General features: G+C 47.1%; 1 protein-coding gene across 1 annotated transcript in view; it reads left to right on the top strand.

The window, feature by feature from the left end:
• CTDSPL (CTD small phosphatase like) overlaps positions 1–24,318 on the top strand; it is a 126,088-nt gene extending 101,770 nt beyond the window's left edge. The window contains 6 exon segments of the mRNA XM_060162371.1: positions 6,628–6,729; positions 9,824–9,880; positions 13,227–13,319; positions 16,917–17,102; positions 20,612–22,512; positions 23,947–24,318. Coding sequence (XP_060018354.1) covers positions 6,628–6,729; positions 9,824–9,880; positions 13,227–13,319; positions 16,917–17,102; positions 20,612–20,737 — 564 coding nt within the window. The 3' untranslated portion in view covers positions 20,738–22,512; positions 23,947–24,318.
• Positions 24,319–24,343: the final 25 nt, after the last annotated feature.

The following is a 24,343-nucleotide window of genomic DNA, read 5'->3' as shown; positions in this document are numbered from 1 at the left end:
GATAGTGAAAGAGCGGAGTCCTGACCACTGGACCGCCAGGGAATTCCCAGAAATTGATATTTTAATCCATAAAGATTCTCTGATTCAGATTGTCTGATTCAAATCTAATCATCTATCTTTACTTGGACGTTTTCACATGTTTTCTGGGAACATCCAAGAGACACAGCAATCTTACATTGAAGGAAATGATGGATTTCATTAGTACAGTTTGACTTCAAATTTGGCGTTGCATGTCACCTATAAATTGCCCAAAATATTTTTGTTAATTTCACTTATTTTCACAACATTAACTCTCCATTGATTAACAGGTTGCAAGGGTTTGTGGAGTGATTCTGACTTTGCTAGCGTGCCTGGGGGTTGGACTTTGTTGGGAACTGACTTTGATCAAAAACATGGATCAATCAGCACGACTCCTTATCCAGTGTTTGAGTAGGATACCCAAGGGGATTGATACCAGAGGCCTCTTTTTAATCTTTATACAAAGTAGTTTCATATATTTTTCCTGCAAAGGTGTCTACATTCAACAGGTGGCATCTCTCTCCCTACCTCTGAGACTCCGATAGCACTGGTTTTTTTCCTCAAAGTTAATTCACAGCTATCTGTAAAGTTAAGTGCTGAATCAAAGCATTTGTCAGAGTAAACGCTCTACTGGGCACCCACAGTAGAGAAAAATGACGCTTTCTTCACAAATCTCTTTCTAGAGTCCCAGAATAAAATAGTCAAGAGGAAAAAGATGCTTTGTGTGATTTAGCCTAGTGTTAGGTCAGTAAACCACAGACTGCTTCCTACATGCGAGACACTGGGTCAGGCCTTATGAATCTGAAATATCTTGCAAGAAAGCAAAGCCTAGCTAAAGTAACTTGCATCTTTTTTTTTTTAAAGCTTTTTTTTTAAATTAATTAATTTTTTTTTTGTCTGTGTTGGGTCTTCATTTCTGTGCAAGGTTTTCTCTAGTTGCGGCAAACAGGGGCCACTCTTCATCGCGGTGCGCGGGCCTCTCACTGTTGCAGCCTCTCTTGTTGCGGAGCACAGGCTCCAGACGCGCAGGCTCAGTAGTTGTGGCTCACAGGCCTAGTTGCTCCGTGGCATGTGGGATCTTCCCAGACCAGGGCTCGAACCCGTGTCCCCTGCATCGGCAGGCAGATTCTCAACCACTGTGCCACCAGGGAAGCCCAGTAACTTGCATCTTTGAATAAGTACTCCCAAAACAGCAGTTCCACCAGTGGGTACCCTGTGATCTCCACTGCCTGCTTAGCGTGCAGCACTAAACCCAAGTCCATCTGGAGAGCAGCTCTGCCTCAGGATTCGAGCCTTGGGGTCTCCTGCAAAATCTGCACCTACCTGTCGAGACTGCAGCTCACATAAACAGTAGCCCTGCCTTTTCTGGACCACGGGGGACCTGGTTAGTGCTAGGAGCCCCTGAGAGCTTGCTGGAGGGCTACCACACAGGACCAGAAATCCAGGCTTGTGCTGAGCCTCCAAACCAAGTCCCCACACCCGCTGAAAGCTTTTTCCAGGCCCAGAAGACGAAAGGTTCCCCTAAGCCTGTGGGTGCCCAGAGGAGATCCGGCTGGAGTTCCCATCTCTTGCTGCTCACCTCATGAGCCCTCCATTTTTTATTCTCATGCTGCTGTTTATATGTGCAGCCTCCATCTTTTGATTTTCTTTTTTACTAAGCTCATTTTTTCATTATTCACTTTTCATTATTCATATTTTTTCATTATTCAAACTCATGGTTTAAAAAATTACTGCAAGATTAAAATAGAAAAAAAAAAATCTCCCAACTTGATCCCACTCTCTAGAATAGCCTTCTAACATTTTTTGTATATCCTTGCAGAAATTTTCTAAATCAACACAGGCATATTTAAACAAATGAGAGTGTTGCGAGTTGCTTTTTGCGTTTATCAGAGTACCTTGAACATCCTTCCAGATATTAGTACATAGTGAGCTGCCTCATTGTTTTACATGTAGTTGATGGCATTTACGTTGTGTCCACTTTTGTGCTATTACAAATATTCTTGTGCTTGTGTGTTTGTCAACCTGAGTGATAGTATCTGGGTGATCAGTTCCTAGTTGTGGAAATGCTAGGTCAAAGGGTATACTTTATATTTCTGGTAGATTAAAGGCAAATTGCCCTCTGAAAACCTAATTTACATTCCCAGCAAGAGCCCATTCCCTTTTCAAAAATGGTAATTAGCAAATACTTTGATCTCTGCTAATCTGAAAGTAAAGATTTATTGCTTTGATTTGCATTTCTTCATGAATGAGTATGAACATCTTTTCACAAGTTTATTGTCCATATGTATTTCTTCTTACCTATTCATTTCTTCTAGATTTTATACTATTATCTTTTCAAATTTCAAGGAAATTAGCACTCTCCCCCAAATTTATGATATATTTTTTGGTCTTGTTTATAATCATTTGGCCACAAAGGAGTGTAATTTTATATAGGGAAATGTGTTCATCTTATCTTTTATGGCTCATGAACTTTATGTCATGCTTAGAAAGCTCTCCCCACTCTATGACTATGACCCACTTGTCTCCTAGTATTTTAACGGTTTCATCATTACACTTAAATCTTTGATCCATCTGGATTATGTTGGTGTAGGGCGTGAAGTCGCAATCCAGCTTTATTTGCTTTTCCAGGTGGCAAGTCAGTTGTCTCAGCATCATTTATTGAGTAACCCATCTTTTGTACACCTATTAGAAATAACATTTTTATCTGGATTTGATCTTAAACGTTTCACTTAGTAACATTTGTCTCCCAACTGGGAGCTGGGGTTTGGGGCCCTCTGTACCTCTTATCGGAAGCCTCATGTTCTGTCCAGTAAAAGTCAGGTGTTGTTGAAGGGTAAGGAAAAATGCAGAGGGACAGGCTTGGAAACGGTGAAGTTTGGTGGTGACTCTGAAGGTGAACACTCCGATGCTTTGGCCCCAGTGAGGACCAGACCCCTCCCGTTCCCCACATGCTCGCTGGGATCACCAAGTCCCTGGTGCTTCCAGCTCGGGGTTGACAGTGCAGCTGAGCCATAAAATTGCTGAAAGTGAGGGCTTCCCTGGTGGCGCAGTGGTTGAGAATCTGCCTGCCAATGCAGGGGACATGGGTTCAAGCCCTGGTATGGGAAGATCCCACATGCCGCGGAGCAACTAAGCCCGTGAGCCACAACTACTGAGCCTGCGTGTCTGGAGCCTGTGCTCCGACAAGAGAGCCCGCAATAGTGAGAGGCCCGCGCACCGCGATGAAGAGTGGCCCCCGCTCGCCGCAACTAGAGAAAGCCCTCGCACAGAAACGAAGACCCAACACAGCCAAAATTAAAATAAAATAAAATAAAATAAAATAAAATAAAATAAAATAAAAAATTGCTGAAAGTGGAGAGGAGAAATTTGTTTTCTAACAGTTACGTCTCTATGCTGTCGGCCTAAGCCTTTTAGTAAACAGTAGTATACTTTTTTCCACCAAACCTTATGAAGATCATATAAGCAGAGCAACTCCTCTAGTTAGAGCTGGTGTCCAGTCTCCTTTGCCCCTCCTGCGGCAGCCCCTAGAGTTCTGCCCTGAGCTTGGGAGGGGCGAGGGGAGGGAGGTGGGCAGTGTGCAGACCTGGAGCCTGAGAACTCAAGTGCACAGACAACCAACCAGCGTACCAAGAAGAGGCACCACTCTGTAAGATTTGCAAGGGTGTGTTATGGGGTGGATACCTTAGATTAACTATTCCTGGCTGCCCGTTCACAGCCAAGGACAGGAACTTTCACGTCCACTTCCAGAAAGAGCAATGGCATGAATGCCCTTCTCAAACCTCCCCCTCCCCCCATGCTTTCTTACTCCCGCCCCACCCCGCTGGCAGTGCCCGCCTGTGCTTGGGAGCAAGTCACTGTGTTTAGAAAAGGCTCTTTTTGATATAGCTGGTGTTTTCCCCTGTTCTTCAGCTGGATGATGACCTGAGAGAAAATTTGCATCAGGACGTTTTTTAGTTAATGATTCAAGCATCACCTGAGCAGATCAATTGAAGTCACAAAACACTATCGCAATTATCTAGTATCCTCGCATGTTCCAAGGACACAGCTGTCCAAAAGAATTCTTACCACTGGTCTGAGGAATTTGCATTAATCTAAAGCCAAGCTCTCAGGGAAGCCGCGTGCATTTAGGAACTGGGCTAAGGATTAATGGACCCCCCCCCCCCGCAGCGTGTCGCCCCAGCCTGGCCTTGTTCTCTGCAGCAGAAATGCTAAATCAATAGCTTGCTTATTATGCCTGTCACCCCGCTTGCTCTTTTCTCTCTTAAAATAGTGCGGGGAGGCTTTTTCCTTACTGTTAACTCAGAGAATGCTTGTAAAGTGTGGGTTAAACCTGCGAAGAAAGTAATTTTCATTCTCTGGTTTGGAAAATAACTGAGCCACTTTTGGCAGAGCTTTGATGTTTTCAGATATGCTAGGGATGGAAGTTCTAGATCCTTATTTTCCAGACTAGCAATTACTTAAAGTTAAAATGCTGTTTTAGTCTATAAATGCATAGAAAAAGGGCTAGACAGATAACACACCAAACTAAAAAGGGGGGGCACCTGGGGAAAGGAATTGGGGGGGTGAGCATGGAAGAGGGAATACTTGTGTTTTCTATGTCTATATTCTTTACAATGAGAATGTGTTTTATTACATAATTGTATAATAGAAAATTAAAACAAATTTTATTCTGGTCACAAGCATGCTTTCTGCTATGGCTCACACAACAGAAATAACCCCAGTCCTCTCTATTATGTTCATTTATTGGGCTCATCACACCCTGCCTTTTTAAACCTCTTTTGAACTTCTTGCAAGTTTATTTTAATTTTTTTAATAAAACCTGCCTGCTTGCTGATTTGTAATGAAGGACATAGTCCTTTCCAGGACACTGGGTCCCACGCTCCAAGTCTAAGGCACGCCTTTCCCAGTGCCACATTCTCAGGGATACTGCCTGGTGAACATTCATTAGAGCCAAGGGAGTTGGGAGGCCATAAGGGCTTTTTCTGCTGGATGATGTTGGAGAGAATGAAACACCCACGCTTACTAGAGATAGCCCCCCAGGAATTAGAAATGCTCGTGTCTCCACACATTGCTTCATCCTACTCCGCCCCCGACAATCCCTCCAGCCAAGATGATCATAGCACTTGCAAATTTACCTACCCTGTTGACCGCCTGCTTTACATTCACTATTGAACCAGCTCAAGTCCAAAACTGACATGAATTCCCTGACTAATGTTCAACTGAAACCAAAAAAAAAAAAAAAGAGAGAGAGAGAAAGAAATAGCCATTTAAAAGGGAACACTTATTGATTTCATTTTTTTCTTGTTTTATTTGATAAGCTAAATTGTCCATTCTTCAGTGGTTAGGAACAGATATTTTCTTGTGTTTTGTTTTGCATTAAATATAGAACAGAGCTTGACCTTCCTCCAGGACAGAAAATTAGCTAGTTAACATTGGATACTGAATATGCCACAAAGTAAACTGAAATACTTCAAATCATTTCTAGAATGAGGCAAGGCCCAAGAAATAAATACTCTAAATCAAGAATGAGGTTGCCTGACGATATCTAGGATTTTATTAACTCTTTATGACTTCTTTATTATAACATGAAAGTCAGCCACTACAAAGACCTATAAATGGATTTTCTGGTTAACACGCAACATGTGGATTAAAGTATAACTTCCAGGGACAGGGACTCCAAGGGATAAAAGTGCCACCTTTGCTCGATATTACACCACAATGGGGCACGTACAACGCAGGGCACTGTACGTGGACCAGTTTTATTTCTGTTTCCTATTACTGGAGGTCACTTTGGATTGCATTTTGCTGGTAGTTCTATAGTTTCTCTTAAAGTTTTTTGAAAGCTTCAGTCACTTTTAAAAAAAAATACTATGGTCCAATAAAGCTCTAAAATATGCTTATATACCACAGTGAATTTCAGATGAAATATGACCCCGGAACATAGGTTGCATGCTTAGAGTAGCGATTATAATTTAACATTCATTTTCATGTTGTCCTTTTTTTTTTTTTTGCGGTATGCGGGCCTCTCACTGTTGTGGCCTCTCCCGTCGCGGAGCACAGGCTCCGGACACGCAGGCTCAGCGGCCATGGCTCACGGGCCCAGCCGCTCGGCGGCACGTGGGATCCTCCCAGACCGGGGCACGAACCCGTGTCCCCTGCATCGGCAGGCGGACTCTCAACCACTGCGCCACCAGGGAAGCCCATGTTGTCCATTTTAATAATCACAATAGCCACCACATATGTGCCAGGCAGAATGCTGGGTGTTTTACTGCAATTACAGCTGATAACAGCCTTTCGTGGTAGGTATTATCATCCCAACTCACAGCCAAAGAACAGACAGAGCTGGTATTCAAACCCAAGTTTGTCTGGTTCCAAAGCCCAGGCCCTCATAATAGCCGTTCAGGCAAGTGGCACAGTATTTGCTTGGTAAAACTTCAATTGCAAACTGCTTATTCCTATTGTTTTTAATAAAATTCCATGATGTGCTTGACCAGGCATTTAAATGTTTGGTTTCATTTCTGACCTCACTGACATAGTGTAATACAATTATAAGGGATTTGGTTTGTCTTTTACATAAAGGTAATAATATTGATTTTTTCCCCCCTTTAGCCACCAGCTAAATATCTCCTTCCAGAGGTGACGGTGCTTGACTATGGAAAGAAATGTGTGGTCATTGATTTAGATGAAACATTGGTGCACAGTTCATTTAAGGTAAATCAACATAAAAAACAATCAGTGATCTTTGTGATTTGGTCACAGTTGTATTGGAAAAGGGAAAATTAAAAGGATGAAAGCTTGTGGTTGTTGGCGTATGACCTCACTGTTTACGAAATCCCAATAACAGTTGCTTATTAACTCAGGTGAACATTAACTCAAGTAGCTGAATATTAACATGATTAGTTTGGGGCTGCCAATATCCCCGAGACTTCATTCTTACGTATGCAATTTGAGTTTTCCAACACTCTGCCCCCTGCAGAAATCCTTTTCAGGTGGCACAAGGCAATCAGTGCCCCAGGACACTGCTATGTGTTTGTCAAGGTAACCGGAGCTCTGTACGTGCTGCAAGTTGTATTGGAAGGGGCAGGGGAGGCACTGTTGAAAACCATCAAGCAACCGACTATCCTGGAAATTTTCCCAGACCAAGTTTTGGAAGATGCCCAACTCTGAAGAAGACTTCCAGAGTTAACGGCATCTGAACACATTCAGCCATTTACCTTGACCGTTTTCATGACAAGAGGTTGCTGGAGTTTTTCCTAAGCTTCATGGCTTAATGTGTATCCACCTGCCTGACCTCCCTCCTGATGGCTGCGGGGCCACAGTGAGCTCACCTTGCTCTCCATCTTCATCTCCCCGCCAGAAAAACAGCCAAGATTACAAATCACCCAAGGGCCTCTATGCAGGGACAGCTATGGCTACACTCTTGGGAAATGAGTTAATTAATCGTTTTTCCATTTTTTGAAATTGTTTAAAAGAAGCAAATGATAAAAAAAAGTTTGGAAATAGGGGACTGGTGTGTTGGGGAAAAGAAGCAGGTGTGTAGGGTCCTTGTCCTGTTTTCCTTGGGTGTTTCTGGTGATGGAGCTGCTCTACTATTGCTGGCCAGTTAGACCACATTCTTCTTTTTACCCCCAGCCCATGACCCCGTTTACTTTGCTGAGAGACGTGAAAGCACCACCTGAGATGGAGTGTGTGTCTGACACCAGCCAGTCACTCCTTGATGGCTCTATGGGAAGTGGGAGAGCCATCAAATTTTCCTGAAGACCTTTCTGCCAGAAACATCCCTCCTTGTGCCTGCTTCTCACTAAACAGAATCCTCCTTGACAGGACAAGGCCAGGCAGTCGTCCTAGAGTCCTTTGGAGAGTGGAGGCGGGGCCACACTTACCCCTGGCAGTGAGAAATGGCCCGGCTGGCAGCTGGGGCACGTAGGTACCACTCATTCCTCAGCCCCACAAGGGCCCTTCCAGGATTGGTCCCAGGGCTGCAGTGACCTTATATCCCAACTCAACACTGAATGGCATTGGAAGCCTTTTCTCCCCCATGGGCAGGATGCTCAAGACTTTTTCAAGTCCCTGAGGAAGAAAGCCCTTTAGGACAGGGGTCAGTTGCCACTACAGCATAGACCAGCTTCATTCCAAGCAGCTCTGGGAGTGTGGGCATCGCTGGCCAGACTGCCCAACGTTACTGAGGGTTCCTGCCTCCAAAGGCGAGGCCTTGGCAGCCCCTGGTATCTCCAGGGCCTACTCAGAGGGCGTTGATGCGACAGGCTGATGTGAACACCATCTCTTTGTTTCTTCCCTTCCTGGCCTGCCTACATTTGCGAGCGGAATATTCTTTATCATATGGTTTTTAAGGTTCTAGGCATTTCAGAGCCCTTTGAGAATCCGAAAGCTGTGAACCTCTCTCCTTGAAACTGCGCATCTGTACAGCACGCAGGGCCAGGACCCAGGTTTACAGCCCTGGCTTTGGCCCGGTCTCGTGCAAGAAAAGATGGAGGGCAGTGCTTGCTCTGAGCTGGGCAATGGTTTTCTCTTGTTCTATACTCTGTGGAATATGATTTCACAGTCTAATGCCTTGTGAGAATTTCTTCCTTCAGTCTCTTGTTTTCTAGCCTGATTCTCTATTTTCGTTGTGAAATGATAAAATACCGAACTCATCCTTGGCCTTCCAACCGAAGCAGTGAAGACACTGTTATCTTAAGCCTCAGGTGCTCTGCTGAGTGCTTAGTAATGGGTCTGTGATCTAGTATTTTCCACCTTTTTTTCAGTTTACATATCAAAGAACAATGTGTGTGTACAGTAATGGGCTTAAAGGCAGAGACCCCAGTTCAGACTGTGACCAGAGTGCCCTGTGGCCACCACACACATGTTCTCCCTCCCTCTGTTTCTCTCCTACGTGTCCCTAGGGTTTGTGGTCTCATGATTCTCTTGGGCCTGTTCATTTCTACCTGATTTGTGGAATTCCATTTAGAGCTGTATGTGAGTCTATCATTGAGAACATAGTGACTGCCGAAGCATCCTATTTGAATTTTAAGTGTTATTAAGTGTCAGAGTTACTTTAAATATGCAGAGGTTTGTGAGTGTGCTACGTATTGTGTTACATAGAGCAGAACAGTCTGGAGTGGGCTGGCTCTCCCCACCTCCCACAGTAGGAGATGGTGCCAGGCAAGGCCTGAAATCACTGATGCATGCTGGATGGAGGTAGGGGCACTCATCAGATCCCTTGCTCTAGTTGTGGAAGACAGGAGAATCCGAGGTCCAGAGGGGAAAGAGCCCGCCCAAGGTCATGGCTGTGGCCTCTGACTTCACCCCACATATCCGATGGCCCCACTTGGGGTCCATGTGTTGAACATCTGTCAAGCAGCCCCTCACAGGGCAGTCTGCACTTGTGGGTCCAAGACAAATTCTTTTCCCCTGAGTAGCACTGTCCTCGGGGATCGTCAGGCTCTCACCTCCTCCCCCTGGTGGCCAGCAGTGGTTCCTGCCATGCTGGGAGGGCTCTAGGCAAGAGCAGGGAAGTTTGACAAGCCCTGTTCCCCAGCCAGGTGCGCCACTCTTTGCGGTTGGGGCCAGGGAGGTGATAAAAAAGTTGCACCAAGATGCTGAAAATGTAACAATGTTCAGAACAGAAAATAATGTGCTTTTCTTCTTGTGCTTATTTTGAGGAGCCATGGCATGCTTCAACATCCTCCTGAATTGTTTTTTCCAACAATAAAAACATTGGTCCAGGCAAGCTTTTTTGGTGCTAAAGTTTCCAATTTTATTTTGTTCTTTCAGACATACTAATTATAGTTTCTTTTTTCTCTAGCCTATTAGTAATGCTGATTTTATTGTTCCCGTTGAAATCGATGGAACTATACATCAGGTAAGAAATCAAAGCTAAATCTGAGTTTCAGTTAGCATTTTTTAGTAATTATGTTTCTTGTGAACTGTATTTCTAAATTCCCACTTCATAGTCTTTTTATTCCTAAATCAAAAGGAAGTAGATTTTATTAAAAATGCAATGATGTTCTGCTTTTTTTTTCACTCAGATGAATTTTATACTTAGTTTATAAGGGAAACTCTAATCTATTTGTAAATATTAGATGTGGTTGCAAGTTCAAATAGTTCTTTGATTTGATGCAGACTTTTAGACGTTTCCGTATCCCCCACTGGCCTAGCTTGATGGTCTAATTAACTTCCCTGTGTAATTGCTTCAACTACTCTCCTGGCAGACAACAGGAGAATGTCACAAGTCACCCGCTTATGGTAGATTCTCGGGAAAAGTTGTCCGTTTCCAAGGCCAGCCAGTCCAGACTTACCTTGTCACTCCCGCATCGTGTTCTCCAGTGAATATTTAGCAAAATCCAACCCAAAAAGGAAAGGAGGAAGGGTGTGCGTTTTTTGGATCAGCAGGCAGCTTTGACTAAAGATGCCCTAGTCAGCTGGCATACATCTTTGTTCTGATTTTTTTTTTTCCCTTATTTTCCTTTTTTCTTCACGAAGCTCCTCTGGAAATAGTTTCATTTATGAAATATTGGAAACATTGTAGGAAGACATTGTAGGTTTTCCGCAGGGATGATCCAGTCATCTTCCTTGTCAACCCCAAGATCTAAAGGGAGGGTCTCTGGCCTGGTGTGTTTATATCCCAGGAGGAAAACTCTCCCTTGGTGCTTGAGCCGTAACAGGATGTCTTTCCGTAATGATGTCGGTAGTCTCTTTGGCCCTTGAGTGCAGGGTGTCAGAGCTGGGGGAGTCGGCTGATCCAGCCACCTCGTAGCACACATGGGGAAACTGAGGCTCAGCCAGGGAGAGGATTGGTTCAAGGTCATACAGTAGGAAGAATTAAAATGAGAGCTCCAGTCTCCTGTTCCTAACCCAGGGCTCTTTGGGTGATACTCGAGTCCCTCTCCTCCCCTGCCAGGAGGTCCCGCCAGGAATCCGTCCAGTCCCCGGGAAAGGCAGCCCTGTCCCTGGTGTCTCCACACTTCACACTTTTAAAAGCCATCAGGGAGCAGGCACTTGGGCATTTAACATTTGCAGAAGCGTCAACAGAATTAACTTAGCATCTGAGAAGCAGTTAAGGCTTCTGCATTTATTATCTTGGCTCCTGTTACAAGATAGTGAGACAAAGGAGAGGCTGCCCACTGGCATGGCAGGAATTAGGAGAGAAATTAATCCTTTGTTCCTCGTGACCGTGAGCGTGGCCCTCAGGACCTGACCTGCTATGGCCGGCCCATTCTCTAAGGAGCCACCCAGCTGCCCCAGCCCTCCAGACTGTGCTGTGATTCACTTGGTGGTAGATACCCCAGAGCTGGGGTCAGAAACTCTCTCTCCTGAGGGAATGAAGCCACAGGCGCCCAGAGGAGGACCAAGGCCCTGGCGAAGGCCGTGGCCTCGTTCAAGTAATCCAGGATAGGCTGTGCAGGTCCCAAGGGGCCTATTCTTGGTTACTTGCACGCGGACGCGGGCCTGGACGCTGGCCTCCGGGCCCAGAACCCTCCTCTCTGCCAGAGGCACCAACACCAGAGTTCCCAAACCAGTCTCCTGCCCTTCGCGTGTAGCAAAGCTTCCTTTCCAAGCAATATCCCCAGGGAGACTGAGGACCGCAGGCCGGATTCGTTCCTGGCACCAAGCAGCCTCGTGGGCAAAAGTGGGGCCTGGAGCTACTACAGCCACAGGTCCAGCCCTCAACCCACACCCAGGCCACCCTGCTCCTCTGGCCCCTCACTCCACACACCCTTTCAGTCAGCCATGTTTCCCACCAAGTCCTGGCTCTGTGTAAACTCCTTTACCAGCAGCACATCCTCCGTGTGGGGCAGAACCCCGTTCCCCTCTGTTACTTGTCCTGTTAGGTATCCAGCCTGCTTCGTTTATGGCCCCATGCATTACTCACCCTGGCCTGCTTTTCACATTTCATCTTCAGCCTTTTCTACCCCCATTTCCCCCTCTTTTATTGCTGCCTCTGAAGGGCTGGTCATGCAGGGCTCTGGCCATTCTCTAACACCCCAAGTGTTTTCAGGCCAGGTCTCAGGCTCATACTGTTTCCTCTGTCTGGAAGCTCACTTCTCATCCTTATCAGCCTGGTGAACTCCTATTCATCCTTCAAGGTCCAGGCCATATGTTCCCTTTTGTGATTCCCTCCCCTTGAGAGGGGAGTTAATCATCCTCAATTTATCCCTCTACTACAGCTTTCATTACACATGTTTATTTTGATATATTTTTCTGTATGTCTGCTCTAGACTGTGAGCTCTTCAAGGGCAAGGCCTGTGTCTCACTCACCTTTGTAACTGCTTCAAGCTGAGCCCAGAGCTGGGACTGAGCGAATATGAATTGAATTGAATTTTAACAAGTTTGAATTATTTTAGGGAAATGGCTAATTTCAGATGGAATTTATTCAAGTTTTAATTAGTTCTTCCCTCCTCCCACCTCCTCTATCTCCTCTTGCCAGCTCTGCCTTCTCTCCCTGCTCCCATGTTTCCTCACATTTGTTCAGGTTCCCCAGTCAGGAGCAGAGCCCAGCCACTCTAGGAAAGGCTGCTCTTTGCCCCCCTCTACCTGGCGGCTCCTCCTGATGGCTGGTTTCTGGGGCCTGGGGTAGGCTGGCTTCAAGTCCCCTGAAGCATCTGTTTCTGGAGCAGACCCAAGCAGAGTTACCTTTGTGGAGTCAGGTAGATGGTTTCCCAAGCCGACAAGGAAGGCCCTTCCTTCAGCTTTGCTGGGCCTGCGCCTCCACCCCAGGCCTTCTCAGCAAGGGAGGGGTTCCAATCAGAGTAGGTAGCAGCTGGAGCAATCCCAGGCCTGCCGGGCAGGGGTCCAGGCCCTGACCTCCCGAAAGGACTACCCCAGACCACAGCCTGTGTCCACAAAGGGCCTGACTGAGAGCATGTGCCGCGAAACGCACGTGAAATGAAGGAATTGTGTCACACAAATGCAGCACAACCCTTCCACTCACTGCTTCTGAAAATCCCCGGGACCTTCAATACCATGGTCAGCTTCCCTTTCCCCCTTGGGAGGGGCGTCTGCTCCGAACTCAGACCTGGAGCCCAATCTGAGGTGTGTCTGGCCTGAAGCGCCGTATCTGACTGCACAGCCCTTCATACGCACCACATTAAACCAAGGGGCAGGAGGCAGGAACCTGGTTAGGAATTCTTCCTATGCAGGGTGTCCGGGCCCCAGGCCTTTCCCAGCGGCTGCTGTGACTGACCGGCGTGCTGTCCCTGCCGTTGCAGGTGTATGTGCTGAAGCGGCCACATGTGGACGAGTTCCTCCAGAGGATGGGGCAGCTGTTTGAGTGTGTGCTCTTTACTGCCAGCTTGGCCAAGGTGGGTCCTGCCCCCAGCCCTGAGTGCCCAGCCCCTCCACCCCTGCCCCCTGTCAAGCAGCCCTTTGTTAAGGTGGGGGAAGCTGTCTCCATGGTGACAGGTTCCCACCCCAGGTGGGGTGGATGCAGGCCATGTGCACAGCACCAGCCTGAGAGGCTTCTGGGTTACCATAGCGACAGCACTGGGAACAAATGCTCCATGAAGTTGCTCCCTGCGGCCGCTGAAGCTACTTATCCACAGACCAGGGAACCACACATGTGTCCAGTGTAACCAAGAAAGGGCGTACGTATCTCATCTGTTGACTGGCTACAGGCTCAGGCCTCTTTGCCCTTGGGTTAGCTCACACGGGTTTCAGGGAGAGATAAGGGTCAAAGATTCATCCACCTGCTGGGGCCAAATGAGAGTTGTGACTGCCCTCATGAGCCCTGGGACCTCAGGCCAGTTGCTTCACTTCTCTCGCCTCAGTTTCTTCTGTAAGATGGGGATGATTCCATCTACCTCATGGGGTGGGTCAAATGAGATAATGCCCATAAAGAGCTTAGCACAGGGCCCCACTCCTACTCAGCAAGTGTCCGTGGAGCACCTGCCGGGTCCCATGTGCTGTGCGGGGCGCCGTCACATGGTAACCGCTACTGGTGTTCGTTCTTTATTATCATAATTATTCATGATGATAAAATAATTCACACATGTTCTGGTCCTGTGGTTTGGTATGAATCTCTGACCCAGCATCTACACTGGCGCTGACCAAGGAGAGTGGTTTCTTGGCCCTCTCCTACTGTTGGAGGGAACTGGCAGGCTCACAGGGCCCCCAGTGTGGTTTAGTCTGTCCCTTCACAGGGGAGCGGAGGTACGTGCGTGGTGTGGAGGGCAGACAGGGCAGGCCCTGCTCCTAGGAAGAGATCCTTGCCATGACCATGTCTCAAGCCCTGACCCCGATGGGCCAACGCCATCCATTTGTTGATGGCACTGCCGGTGTCTCCATGGGCACCTCAGGGACCCTGAACGGCCCCAAAGATGAGCTCTGTGGGGCCCAAGTTAGCTAGCTGTCTGCCTGTCTGCAGACCTGCTCCAAGGACCCACAGGCAGTTTCCTCCCCCATGTTCTGTCTCTGCGCGGCTCCCTTCTCTGCATGTCGAGGACTCTGACCCTGAGTTCCCACACACGCTGCTTTGCCAGGTTGGGCATTGCTGGTGTGGGCCATCTCTCTGTCATGGCCGAGGGGAGAGAGAACCCCACTTGCTCACATTCTGCCAAGCTCATCACCAGGCCGGCAGTGAGGGGATCCAAAGCCCCGGGCTGACCTCTGCATACTGTAAAGGGAACGTGGCCTCAGGGAAAGCATAATCTTCCCTGGTGGGTACCAAGGCTAATCGTGCTGCGGTGCCGAGGGCTTTTCTGACAGTGCTCTGGGCTGCCGAGGAGCCTGAAGTGATAACCAAAGAAATAACAAACAGGAAGATTGCACAATGCTGGTGGATTGAGAGCTGTTTTTTCTTTGGCGAAATTGAAAGCACTCTTTCTTGGCATCATCCCCAGCACTTGCTTAAACATCCTTGTTCAGTCGCTCTCCCTGGACGGCTCCCACCTGCCCCTCCATCTGTCTCTCCAGCCCTTCTCTTGCTGCTGCCCCAAGGCTGGCTCTGCCGAATCAGCCCTCAAGTCTAGCCGTCCAGCTTCTCTCCTCCCTGGTGCACAAGCTCTGCTGACAGGTGGCCGCTCCCCAGTGCTTGGCTCTGGGCTCAGCCCCACCCAGCACTGTTGGTGCAGAGGACCTCCTGGCCTGCCGCCCGGGGACCTAAGCAACCCTCTGCTGACTGTCAGAGCCCTTCGGTGTCTGCTTCCCCATCTTAGTGTCCTTCCTTCATTCACTCACCCAGCAAGCATGTACTGTGTGTGTCAGCCACTGTACTAGGCACTAGGCATACCACAGAGAACAAGAGACAGTCCCTGCCCACATGAAGCTTATATTCCCCACCTTCATCTCCAAGGCCTGGAGCCCCAGAGTCAGACATTCCCTTGAAAGATGTATGCCACCGCCACCGTTAATGATTATGAAGAAATTCCTAGAGTCAGCCCCTTAAAAACAACCCACATGGTACTTGGCTACCCTCACCAGCAGAAAACTGCAGAGCCCTGAGCTCACCCCACTTGGTTGGCAGGAAATCCAGCCTCCTCCTGGACTCTGCTCCATCAGGATGTCTCTGGAGAGAGGAGGACTCGCCCATGGAACCAGGATGCTGCTCGTAGCCCTGCATCCTGCAGCCGTGCCTGCCTTGGCTCTGCACTTGGGCTGCTGTGCGTTCTGCCACTGGCCTTCCCAAGACCACCAGCCTCGGGTGCTTCCTACCTCCCTGGCAGAGCCTCTGGGCCCCTAGAGAAACTGGCTGTGCCCCTCACTTGGGTCTTGGTGCTGAGGCCTGACCTAACATCGGGCTGGGAGCTGCCACTCTTTTGCCTTCAGCCCAGGCCACTCAGTCTGGATGAAGATTTTCCCTCAGGGATAACCCCTCTATTTCTTTATCCAGTTCAGCCTGCTTTGGGGAAATTCCCCCAGGCCATGGACTAGGGCCAAGCTGGATGAACCCCAACTGTGAGCGGGGCTCGAACTCCCTCCCTTAAAACTCCTGGGCTCCAAGTAAATGGAAGTGCTGTCTGGGCACCATCCAGTGACAGTCGGGGGCTGGGCTGGCCCAGCTGCCCAGAGCACCTCTAGGGGGCAGTGTGGCCCCGTGCACACAAGACAGATACCAAGTCCGCTCTTTCGTTCACTGACGGAACTAGTATTTACTGAGCCCTACTATGAGGTAGGCACCCACAAGTGCTAGGGATGTCATGGGGAACATGACAGGCAAGGCCTGGTCCCTGACAGGTGACAGGAACATCAGGTGGTCCCAGGTGGTGAGCTCTGTGGGGGCAATGGCTGTGAGGCCAGAGAGTAGGCAGAGAGGAAGGGCTCGGTAGGTGATAAGGGAAGCCAAGATCTGAAAAATGAGGAGACAGAAGGAGAAGTTCGTGCAGAGAGCGGGGAGAGAGTGTTCCATGCAGAGGGGACACTGGTGCAAAGGTCCTGACCATGTGCAAAGCCAGTGTGGCTCAAGTGACTTGAGATGGAGCTGAGAAGTGGCTGCAGCCGTACAGGATCCGGCAGGGATCAGGGGGCCTCGTTCCAAATGCGACGGGAAGACAGTGCAGGGAGTGATGTGGTGTGACAGATGTCTTCCAGCGGCCGCTCTGACAGCTGTGGGGTGAAGGGGTGGAAAGGAGGCCCAAGGGGAAGAGGGAAGCTATTCTAGAGGCTCACGCAGCCACCACAGGCCAGAGACTACAGAGGCCCAGACGAGGCAGTGACAATACAGAGAGATCCAGGTGGATTCAAGATATTTTTGGAGCTGGAACTGACAAGAATTTCTGATGGATTGGATATGAGAAGTGAGAGAGATGGAAGAATCCAGGGTGTCAGGGAAATAACCAGGATCTTGAAACACATCCAGTTATTTAAATCCCTTTTTAGAAAAGTAGTACGGATCTTGCTGCAGGAGGTCAGGGCTTCTGGGCTCTTCCAGGCGCCCAGGCTTCATTGTAACACCTGCTTTCCAGTACGCAGACCCTGTGGCTGACCTGCTGGACCGCTGGGGTGTGTTCCGGGCCCGGCTCTTCCGAGAATCATGTGTTTTCCATCGAGGGAACTATGTGAAAGACCTGAGTCGCCTTGGGCGGGAGCTGAGCAAAGTGATCATCGTGGACAATTCTCCTGCCTCGTACATCTTCCATCCTGAGAATGCAGTAAGTAGCCCCAAAGCAAAAGGACACAGAGCTCCATCTGAGCTCTCGTGTCAGGCAGAACCACTTTTGTACCTTCAAGCCCCTGTGCGGGGTTTCTTGGCCTTTTCCTTGGTGAAATCCCAACTCTGCCACTTAGCAATTACATGACATTGGCCAAGTTATTTATGCCCATTGAGCTTCAGTTGTCCTCTCTGTCAAATGGGGAGTATAGGCATGCTGATCTCATAGGATTGTTGGAGGATTGGGTGGCAGTACGTGAAAAGCACTTAGAGCAGAGCTTGCGGGCTCAATGAGCCTGTATCTCCTTAGCATCTTTAGGATTGTGACCGGGAAGGTTCTGTCATTAGCTTCCTGGAGCTGGCTGTTGCCCAGGACTTCATGACCCCTGTAGACTTAGAAGGCCTGGGTGACCTCTTTAACAGAAGTATTAAGAATGAATAGCACTTCAATGAGGTCTTCAGATAAGACTGCCAGGCTTTACGACCTCATAATGATGTCTAAAAAGTAGACAACGGGAACATTTCCTACATAAAACTCCATGGAGGGCTTCCCTGGTGGCGCAGTTGTTGAGAGTCCGCCTGCCGATGCAGGGGACACGGGTTCGTGCCCCGGTCTGGGAAGATCCCGCATGCCGCGGAGTGGCTGGGCCCGTGAGCCATGGCCGCTGAGCCTGCGCGTCCTAAGCCTGTGCTCCGCAATGGGAGAGGCCACAACAGTGAGAGGCCCGCGTACCGCAAAAACAAAACAAAACAAAACAAAAACCGTGGAGTGTGGCAGCTCCCAGTGCCGACTCTCTGGGTGCAGCATGACTCAGAGCAGGAGAGACGCCCTCCTGCTGTCCGCCCTTCATTTCCAGGGGAAGAGAGACCAACCCCACTGGTGATTGCTCACCCCTCCCTTGTGGCCACCATGCCAGGCCTCAGCTCAGGCCCTGGAGAGGATGTTTCTCCCAAGCCCACGTTTCTCAGACTCAACAAAAGCCCAAACAGGGTCCTTTCCTTGAGGCCAGAACTCTGTTGCTCCACTTATAACCAAAAACTGAGTTCAAACTAGATTCCATTACTGTATAATCATTATTTGAACAAACATTCAAAATGTGTTATATTTAAATATGCTCCTTTTGATGAGTTAATCAAATTCAACATAATGCATTTTGTAATGTGTCTAACAGATAAGGGTTCTTTTCAGTATAATGCCAATTCCTGGGACTTTCCTGGCAGTCCAGTGGTTAGGACGTCACGCTTCCATTGCAGGGGGCACTGGTTCAATCCCTGGTCCGGAAACTAAGATCCCACAAGCCTCGCGGCGTGGACAAAAAAAAAAAAAAAAAAAAAATCCCAATTCCATTATCACATCTGATAATACTAACAGTTTCTTAATATTATCTAATATCCAGTCTGTGTTCATCTTTTCCCTATCATCTCGAAATATTTTCTTACATTTGGATTGTTTGAATCAGAATCCAGACAAGGTCCATACGTTGCTTTGGTATTGTGTACTCACTGTGGTATCCCATCAGGAGGCATACGACCTCAGGTTGTCCCACTTTTAAAGATTTTGAATTGATTTTTGGATGCAGGTGTTGTCAGCCTGATCCATCCATTTTTAAATTTTCAATCGACCTTTCACGACTGCTCACGACTGTGAGCAGTCGTTGATGATCCTTACCTGTATCCGCTATTTCATTAGGAATTGCAAAATGGTGATTTCTGAATCCTATCATTCTTTCTGCATTTATTGGCTGGAATTCTTTTTTTTTAAAATTGAACTTGCTCTCATTGACTCCTTGATTACCCTAAAATTCATTTTGAATGTTTGAATAGGGAAGTCAGAGTAAAGTCTTGGTTCTTTTTCATTAATTTTGCAGTTTTCAGAGTCATGAGTTGGTGCTCTAGCAAGCCTCCAAAAGTAACCAGTGAATTTTTTTAGGTACCATTATGAACTCATGGATTTTTTTTATGTTATAACTTAAGTCCATCTATTATCCTTTTGTATACTTTGGCCAGTGGATGCCCCTTCAGATAACAATAGTCTTTGATAGCTTTCTGCTTTCTGGTCCAGCAAGATGTTCTAAGCTCATCTTGTCCATTTCTTGCTCCAGCCCTGGAATCAGCCATTTTTCTATGGAACCTGATTCCTAAGAATGAAAATGGTATCTAGAGACCACAGTTTGGGTGGGTTCTCATTGTTACTGGGATGTCCTTTGCTTCCAGTCCTTTCTATTGGACAGAGCTAAAATACACTTATTTTTATTTTTAGAATGAAAACAAAATCATAAATTCACATTGGTTTTTCCAATTCAGTTGTAACGGTTTTTATTTAATTTGTTTTTGTATTTGTGTCTCCTTCTCTTATGCTGAAACTCTTGATTCCTAAAGATACTAACATCATTACAGATTTGATTTATTCTATAGTATACATTTAATAGCTTCAGAATTGCAGTGTTTTAATATTATTACTAATAATACAACAATTGAGTGCATTTAGAGGTTTTGTTTTTTTGAGAAATCTACAAACAGCACTATGTTTCAAAATCACTTGAAATAATCCTCTGTGGTTATGTCACAAACTTATATACACTAAGGTTCATCTTTTGTTGCTTTTTTTCTTAATGATTTAATTTTATTTCAATTATTTAACACATTTACATAGTTTAACATCAAAACTATCAGCAAAGATAAATTCAGAGAAGTCTTGTGTCCATTTCTGCCCTCTCCCCCATTCCTGCCCCTTCCCCAGGAGTAGTCATTTTTTTGGTTAATCCTTACCTTGTTTCTTTTTTAAATTACATGCTGAATTTTTATGTTTCTGAGCAGTCTTTAGATTTTTAAAATGGTCAAAAATACTGCTTTTCAACTTTTTTGGCTTCCCCAAATTTCTTTTAATATCTCTTCTTTGCACCCCTGGCTATTACCCACTAGCAGCCTTCCCCACCTCTCTGTCTAAACCTAAGGGAGAATGCTGTCTTGCCCATGGCTTCAGAATGTCCTGAAATTTTATACTTCCCCTTTTACCTGATCTCTGCTAAGCGTGGGAGGAAATGGTCCACCTCTCCTTGCCGTGCAGTCTGGCACATTGACCGTAAGTGGAAGCCCTCTGGTGCCCTCTGTGTGGGCTCCCTGATGTCAGTGTTGGCTGGTGTCCTCTGGCTCCAGGTGCTCTGAGGTACCAGAAGCTGGTTTAATGCCATGGCAAGAGCGTTCTGGAATTAGCAATGTGCTAAGCTAGTTATATATTCTGCGCCCTGGCCACCTTTTCTGTGGCAGGAAAACAAAACAGGCAAATGCCTGCAAAGTGGGTACACTTAATTTTGCCTTCCTGAACCAGGTAGATCTAGATTGATTTTAGTTGGGACAGGAGAACGAACAAGATGATGATGATGATGATGATTTCCAGGTACCCATCCTCCTTACCAAAGAAAATGTTAAAGTACAGGGACCCAGTCAGGCTAGAAGCGGCCCCCGGGCCTGGATACAGTTCTGCTGCCCCTTCCACGCACTGTCTTCCAGGTGCCTGTGCAGTCCTGGTTCGATGACATGACAGACACGGAGCTACTGGACCTCATCCCCTTCTTTGAGGGCCTGAGCCAGGAAGACGACGTGTACAGCATGCTGCACAGACTCTGCAGTAGGTAGCCCCGGCCTCCGCCCGCCTCCCGCCTGTGCACCCTGGAACCTCAGCCTCGGGACCTGCCTGGCCTCAGCTCCCCAGGAGTTAAGAGTGAGGACACGCCATACTCCAGGCCACGGGGCGAATGTGGCCATACCTACCTGGTTTATTTTTTAAGAACAGAAACAACTATTTTAAAATGAACTCTTTTAACGAATTTCGTAAAGGGACATGCATTTTACTGGATTTGCTTTTCTTAAAACATACCAAAAAGGAAAAAAATGGGAAAAAAAAAAGCTTGATATCTATCAGACTTCCTTTCAACTGTCCTCCCCTCCAGCAGACAGCCTGTCCCCTTCTACCCCAGCTCAGAGTAGCTGACCCAACTCAGAATCTCTTTCCTACAGGATGAAGTGCCTTTTTGAATGTTATTTTAAGCTGAGAGTTAATTTTTCTATACAACGTATTTCCAGACATCTTTTAGTCTTTTATTGTCTTAGCTTCTCTAAGAAGATAAATATGACAATTTTCTAAAACCTGGAAGGTGGGAGGGAGGTGGGTGGTAAGGGATGGGGGTGAGTCATAGGAGCCTGTCTCCCAGCGGGTGTGCTGCTCCGACTGCCTGTGGCATGCCGCAGGGTCAGGCCCCTGCGAGGAGATTTTGTGATGGTGTCAGTGTGTGCATTCATTTCTGACCCAGTTTGGAATGTATCCGCAATCGTGTGGCTCAACGCTTTAGGAAACGATAGATCCTTTTATATTACTCTTATTGTTTCTGACGGTGACAAATTTGTCTTGAGGTCACAGTTTCCCCTGGAAAAAGTGGCATCATGTCACTTCCGCTTTCACACTACTGCCATATTTCTGTATGTTTTTGGTTTAGTTGTTGTTGGTAGAACAGTTCTAAGAAACTCTAAAACCCTTGGATAGTTTAAAAAAAATCTGATGATTGATTTTTAAATCTGTCCTTTCCAAAAGCTGGATACCCGTGGAGCTGTTTGGGAATTTTCTTTGCTGCTACCGTGCTGCCACCAAATGGAATTGACCAGCGGCTGTTACACTGTTCTTTGCCACTGTGCCTACGCTCAGAATCTGCTCACTGCTAAGCTGCAGACTTGGACAGGGTCAGAAACATAGGTGTCCCACCCCGTTGCAGACTGTGGACTGCGTTCCTTCCCTGGCACCAGCCTTGGGAGTTCAGAAGGGAGCAAAGACAAAAGGGCCAGCGCACCTGACCGGTGTGGCGTTCATTTCAAACGGCAGTCAAGCTCAGAGTTTCTGATAAGCCGACTGTTGTCTCTTGAGAACCTGTGGCCTCAACCCACCACCACGCTGATGTGGCCCGAGTCCATCTCTTGGTCTTCTCTTTTGAAGCACAGCCTATTTCTGAGCCGAGGGTTGGGGAAACGCATCTAGATGTGGGACCCATCATCGCCCAGAGCCAAGGAGAGGAAGGGCCCCCTCCCTGAGCCGGGGCTCCCTTTGCAGCCTTTCCCAGTGAGATCTTTTAAGCAGTGCCATGTTCCTCGTTTGACAATAAGACAGTCTATAAAGTATTGCTCTTAATGATAATTTAAAAGAACCCTTTCATGTTGGCACCATTGCCTTAGTCCTCTATGGGTCGGGCCGGAGTTCTGGTGGGAGTGACTGGCACTAAGAAGACTGGAAAACGGTGGGGGGCGGGGAGCTGTCAAAGTAAAATTTCTTTTCTGCTTTCATTCATAAAATAGTGAAGCCAGCTGCCAATCACGTCCTCCCAACAGCACTTTGGTCTGCAGACTGCCGTGCTTTCAGAAGAGAAGTAAGTATTCAGGGGTAACCAGGTCTCCCCATGCTCTGAGTGTTCCAAACCCAGTAATCCACATGCCAGTTAAAATAGAAAGAGCCCCTTGCAAGGCATGACTACAGAAAATAACAGTTACGTGGCGGGTCTGCACATGCCATACACCTTGATTTGGAAAACTAGTCATTAAAAGAACCCACTGCCTTAAATGTCTTGAATGTTGCAGTCAAGTGTCTGACATGTGCTGACATCCACACAGAAATCAGTCCTGATGAGAGCCTTAGAACCTCACCTGTGCCCCCTTCTTTGTTGGCATCCCAAGGTCTTATTTGGAATAGGGGGCAGAGAGGACTGAAATCCTAGAATATTCCAGGGGAATCAAACCTAGGAGTCGTGCCCCACTTCCGATGGAGTGAAGACACTTGGCAGGCTTGAGCCAGACACTTCACCTGGTCATTCCTGAAACCGTGAGCACCATTGCACTGAGCCAGTGCAGAGCTGCCGGGGGTGGAACCCAGTTCCTGCCACCACAGACGCAGAACGTCTCAGGAGGGCAGCGGGCCCTCGGAGCATTCTGGATTCTGTGCACCTTATTTGACCCCACTCCAAAATTCCGTTCTTATTTTAACCCTTGATTCTGCTTTATGTACATAATCAAAATATCTATATCGATATATATATTTTTAATCATCTACATGTAAATGAAGCAATAGAATTCTAACATAAGGCCAAGAAATGAGATGAATGTTCGGGGTTTATGTTTTTTAAGGTAAATACGGGTATTGTTTTTAATTATTACCTTTTATTAAATTGTGGGCTTTAAAACCTAATGAAACCTATCAGCTATTTCTCTGTGCCATATACTTCCCATTGTTACCAAAACACCCCCCAACTCTTCAGCCAAATGAGAAATCTGACCTCTTGAGTTTCCATGGTCCTTTCGGTACCAGGTTAAAATATAGTCTCCTGGAAAAATATTTTTTACATTAAGATCTGGAACAGGATTCTGTGGCTCGTGGACTGTGATGTTATCACATCTCTGGCCGGGCCTTGAGTGGAGGTGCCCAGGCACACCTGAGGTTGTTACTACTCTGTCTTCCATTGCTCTGGAATCCTACGTGTTGGTCCGTGGTTTCACCCATTAGCTGTTTGTAAACAATGCATCTGTATCCTAAAAAGAAGCACCACGTGTCATAGCTGATGGTTGACGGGGAAACTCCTTTGATGTGGTGCAATTTTGATGAGATGATTTTGGAGACATGAGGATGCCCTAATGACACTGATTTGTCATGGTTGCAGCATTTGAACTTGTATAAAAAGGAAATCTGTATAAGTCTATAACCTGGCAACATTTTTATGACCCTGTGTATTAAAGATGGCTTTCTCATAAAATCCAGAACCGCACAGCCCTATGGTCAAACACTCGTGACGTTTGTGCCTCTGCTTTTAAAGGTGCTGTGATGGACAGTTGGCATGCCAGGTTTTGAGAAGAGTGGATGGTTTGAAGTGCTTGCATATACCTGTGCAAAATCAACTGGCTGCCTCTGTTCCTATTTTACTGTAAATTTGATGGTATCTGTTCCTGTTCCATTCTCTAGGGAGCTTCTCTATAAACAAACACACATACGCACACCCCCAAGTGGTGGAGATGCTGGTGGTGTCTGGATAGTCATGGATTTCTGTTGGACATTTGAATGTGTAAACAATCCAGCATCACTGGGGAAATACTACATGTAGAATGTGCACGTTTCCAGGGCCGAGCATTGTCAGTCAAGAGATTTGCAATGATTTCCTTCCTGCCAAAAATAAATACATGAAACTGCGCTCTCTTGTGGGTGGACTGCTTCTT

This window comes from Lagenorhynchus albirostris, chromosome 10 (assembly GCF_949774975.1).
Source record: "Lagenorhynchus albirostris chromosome 10, mLagAlb1.1, whole genome shotgun sequence".
Classification (NCBI taxonomy): Eukaryota; Metazoa; Chordata; class Mammalia; order Artiodactyla; family Delphinidae; genus Lagenorhynchus; species Lagenorhynchus albirostris.
This window is presented reverse-complemented; position numbering and strand designations above follow the sequence as displayed.